At 50.2% G+C, this 4,338-nt stretch overlaps 1 protein-coding gene across 1 annotated transcript in view; it reads right to left on the bottom strand.

The window, feature by feature from the left end:
• The window catches only part of SCD5 (stearoyl-CoA desaturase 5), a 98,673-nt gene extending 95,051 nt beyond the window's left edge, over positions 1-3,622 (bottom strand). The window contains exon 1 of the mRNA XM_019526442.1: positions 3,130-3,622. Within this exon, the coding sequence (XP_019381987.1) occupies positions 3,130-3,367 (238 nt within the window). The 5' untranslated portion in view covers positions 3,368-3,622. The remainder of the gene's footprint in view (positions 1-3,129) is intronic.
• Positions 3,623-4,338: the final 716 nt, after the last annotated feature.

The raw sequence follows: 4,338 nt of genomic DNA, 5'->3' as shown, positions 1-4,338 counted from the left end.
CAAGGATTAATACAAGGATCAGCTGTTTCAGTCATTATAGCTTTCACTTTAAGAAAAGTGAGAAAGAAAAGAAGAATTTAAAAAAAAAAAAAAAAGAAAGAGTGGCCCTAATCTGTTTCTAGAGCAACTGAAATACTAGAAATGATATGAGTAATGCCATCTGAAGAACAATCATATTGTTAGAAAAACAAAAGAACAGGAGATTTATGACCAATTAGAACAGATTCGTCTACCTTTTGAACACTCAGTAGCTGGTTCTTAGAAACATGCAACTCTGAAATGGGCAATTGGAATGAGCAAAGGGACTCACTGGAGACAGCATTTCTGCTTGGGGAGCTCTAGCTGTTTCATTGAAGGGTTTGATCTATTTCTGCAGCTGACACCAGGGCATCAGCCTGGGCTCTCAGTTTAGATTTAGTACATCCTAAACATATCCAGAGACAGAGCAAGTGGCACTATCTTTGATGGTGCCCAAAGAGAGAGAGTTTGGACAGGTTGCAGAGGGAGAAATAATGTAACTAACCCCTTTGGAATCACTGGAAAGGAAGGCAGGGGCTGAAAGCCAGGGGTACAAATGATTAAATGAAATCAGTGCCACAGACATAGTGCTGAATCAGCATAGACATTGCAAATGCAAGTCAAAGGCAGTCTAAGTCTATTGTGGGTCCTAAGAAATTTTAAAAGATAAATAACCTGCCTGAAAACTCCTTCAGCTAGAAAACTAAATACGTCTCAATATCCAATGCAATGGAGTGTCTCCTCACCAATGTTCTTGGGACACAGGCTGCCTCTACTCCATGCGTGTGTGAATGCACACACATGTATTATTAAAAATAAAAGGTATTAAGGTATCTTTGTTGCAAAACCTTTAAAGCAACACCCCTGCTGATTAAGACCCTGGTCTGTGCACTTTCAGGTATGGGTTTGATTTGAAGTAGAAATGATTTAGACTAACACAACCACCCAACAGGATAGAAGCAGACAAAACCTCCCCCTGCCCCCCCATACACTCTGTTCTCTATTGAAGCTGGTGTTTGGGGATGCCAAGATCTTTGGAAAGGACTAGACCCTGCATGGTATGTTAAGCTGAGGCTTTCCCATGGTCCATATCACCACAGCCCAAGAGCTCACAAGAAGCTCACTAGAGGCTATGTATGCAACCTGTTGCTTCACCTCTTTCATAAGATGATTTTGGCCAGGATCTTAGCAGCTAGAGACAAAAAGGACCACTGGACCTGACCTCCCCTGCTGCACCTCCTTGCAGGGTAAAGACAGGCCCCTTACATCCCTAAATGCCACATCAGAGGCTGAACCAAACTGATGCCACATTTGATTTTAATTTCTGTCCTGCCTTTTTGTTGGCAGGTCTGAGGGTTCTTCCAATCTGCCACCGCTCTTATGAGCAAAGATGGAACCCAGGAGGGTAGGCATCTTCTGCAGATGTACAGCCTTTCCCATGCTGCTGCCATATTTTTGCCCTCCTGAGCCCCTCCTCTTTCCACACAGGCATTTTTCAGGGGATAAAAATGCTTCCACTGAGGTGGAAGGATCAGAGCTAGGCACTGGGGAGCTGAGGGGCTGGAGTTCTCGTCCTCACTGCCACTTACGCTCTTTGCTGTTCAGCTTTCTTGTCCCTTGGTTTTCCTTAGATGTCATGCCTGGGTAACACCTAGAGTAATGGGGTCAGAATGGACCTCAAGGGACATCTTGGCCAGCCCTCTGCTCAAATGCAGGACTCTGCTGAGTGCCTGGAGACACTTGCATGGGAGTTCAAAGAAAATAGTTACATGAGAGAACAAAGTGACAGGAGCTGTCTGAGCACAGGGAAGGGCTGAGCAGTGCACAGACCCCAGTGATGCTGTTTCCTGCATACCTGCTGGGAGGCAAACCAGCCACAGCCACTTCAGTCCCCAAAACCAAACAGCAAGGGCCTGCGAGTACCTCTCCACTTTCCCAGCATCTGTCCAGCGGGAGAACTCAGTGCTGCAGGGGGGAGCCAGCTGGGCCACGACAAGTCTCAGGGGGCTGTGCTTCTGCCTGCTCCAGGATTTCTGAACAAGTCCAGCTCTCCCCCATCCCAATCCCCCAGGGTCCAACACTCATGTATGAGGCTCTGGTGCCTTCGCTTCAGCAGCCCAGGGTGGGAAGGTGCCAACTAGAGTCACTAAAGGCTGTTATGCCCATGGAAGCACAGGAAACCAAACCAGAACAAAGCAACACAGGATAAGCTGGTGTCCTGATCCCATGGGCAAGTGCTCCGAGGACACAGATGGAAGTGGGACTGGAGGCACAGTGGTGCATTCCCAGCATGGCAACAGAGGGGGTCTCGGGACATGCCAGCCAGTGAGCACCATCTCTGGAGAATGAACACTTGAAAGGAGGTATGGATGGCACAGGGGCCAGGCTCAGGTGGGAGAAGTAGGGATTCCCCAGAGAAAGAAGTAGCAACAGCCTTGATTGTGGTTCAGGCATGAAACTAAATTAGAAGGCATTTTAGCCTGGAACTCTGCAAGGTTCTGAGAGCCTTCAGCATCCAGGGACTGCAATGCAAGGTGCTCATGCAGATAGGAACAGACCCTTAGCATGGCTCCAGCCCCCTACCATGGTCCATTGTAAGGTGCGGGGTTCAGAAGGGAGCTTGAGCTGCCTACTGCTAGGAGGTGGGCAAGGACAGCTAGCCCAGGTGACCTCCTGTAGGAAGGGACTCACAAGCAGGCAGCTGATCTCCTCCATCCAGAGAGGAGACATTTCTGGACCATTTTTATTTCCCCCTCCCCAAAACACTGGAGCAATTTCAATCCTCATGAGGAAACACGGAACATTTTACCTGCCTCCTGCCCCGGGGATAGTGACATGCAGCAGGGGAAGCTAGGAACACTTTCTCCAAAGCCCTGGCCCAGTCCTGGATTATCAGCACAATGGAGGGGGATACCAGGGGCTGGTGTGGGGCCTTGCCCCCTTCCACCTGCCCTTTGCTTTGAGAAATGCAGCACTTATTACTCCAGGTTTGGACACCAGAAACATGCAACACGCCCCCTCCCGTCCTCCCTCTTCCCCCATGACAAAGAGGCATCTCTTTGCACGGCAGTAACAAAATAACAGACACCTCCAGCAGTGGAGGAGACTCACCCCAAATCAGTGTAAGCAGCTGAGCCTTGGGGATGAGGCAGAGGGAGTAGGCAGCTCCGATGTGAAGCAGGGTCATCAGGATGACATTCCTCCAGACAATCTCCTGGCTACATCTGGCTCTCTCCAATGCCGCCGCTGCTGCTGCCGCCGCTGTGCCTAGGGGACTTTCCTCTCTGCAGTCACACAGGGGGCTTTTCTCCTCTCTGTCCATCCCACAGCTGTCTTCCTGGTTTGACATAGCTGAGACACAAGGGCTGCCTGTATTCAGAGCACCAGCCAAAGCTCAGCCAGCCCACGCTCCCTTGCTAGGAGAGGAGGAGGCTGGGTGGCTTAGGTCTTTCAAAGGGGGGCAATGGCTGCTGCTCCCGGGGGGCTTTCCCCACCCCCCTCCAGTGTGACTCTGGCCCAACCTCACAAAGGCAAGTCCAGGAGAGCAGCATCTGTTGCTGCTGGCCTCTCATCCATGATGATACTGGGCTGTACTCCGCACAGCAACAGAGGCAGGCGGGGCATGCAAGCAGGGAGAGAAAGGCCTGCATAGCTACAGCCAATGAAAGCCCCGCACGGAGCTCTTAAAGGGAGAGAGAGAGCACAGCTCTGCCTGCAATGGCCACGCATTGGTCGGGCTTGTTGTGTCTGCAGCAGGTGAACAGAGCAGGGAGAGACACTCAGAGGCCATGGCAAACAAACAAACAAACAAGCAACTAGTATTGTGCAAAGGCAGGCAGGTTTTTGTGAGGGGACTGATTCTGCCCCACAGCAGCTCAAGAGTTGGAGTTAAACCCCTCCGTTGCTCCCCATGTCAGGTTGCACACATTCCTTGCAGCTGTACCTGCTGGATCTCACCTGAGCAGGAAGGATCAAGCTGAAAAGCCCAGCTTGCCTTGCTCTCTGCAGCCCAGTCCTGATTCCCCTTGTCAGGGACTCGAACCCGAACTTCCCAGGTCCATTGTCTGACTGCAAGAGACAGGCAACACCAGCAAGGTCTCATCTCAAAGCTCTTTATTGAAGCATGCATACAACAACAAAGAGCAGCCCATCTTCTCCAAGAACCAGCCCCCCTTGATAACAAGTAAGCAAGTTTATATAGACAGTTTTGCATCACGGATTTTACACTTAATTGACTTAACCTCTATGGTTAGTTAAAACTTCTAGTGCACATGACATGATACGCGTGCAGGTGGGAATTTCCCAAGATATCAGGTTAGT

The sequence above is a fragment of the Gavialis gangeticus genome, unplaced genomic scaffold (genome assembly GCF_001723915.1).
Source record: "Gavialis gangeticus isolate Ggan-Ray unplaced genomic scaffold, GavGan_comp1, whole genome shotgun sequence".
NCBI classification, from domain to species: Eukaryota; Metazoa; Chordata; order Crocodylia; family Gavialidae; genus Gavialis; species Gavialis gangeticus.
This window is presented reverse-complemented; position numbering and strand designations above follow the sequence as displayed.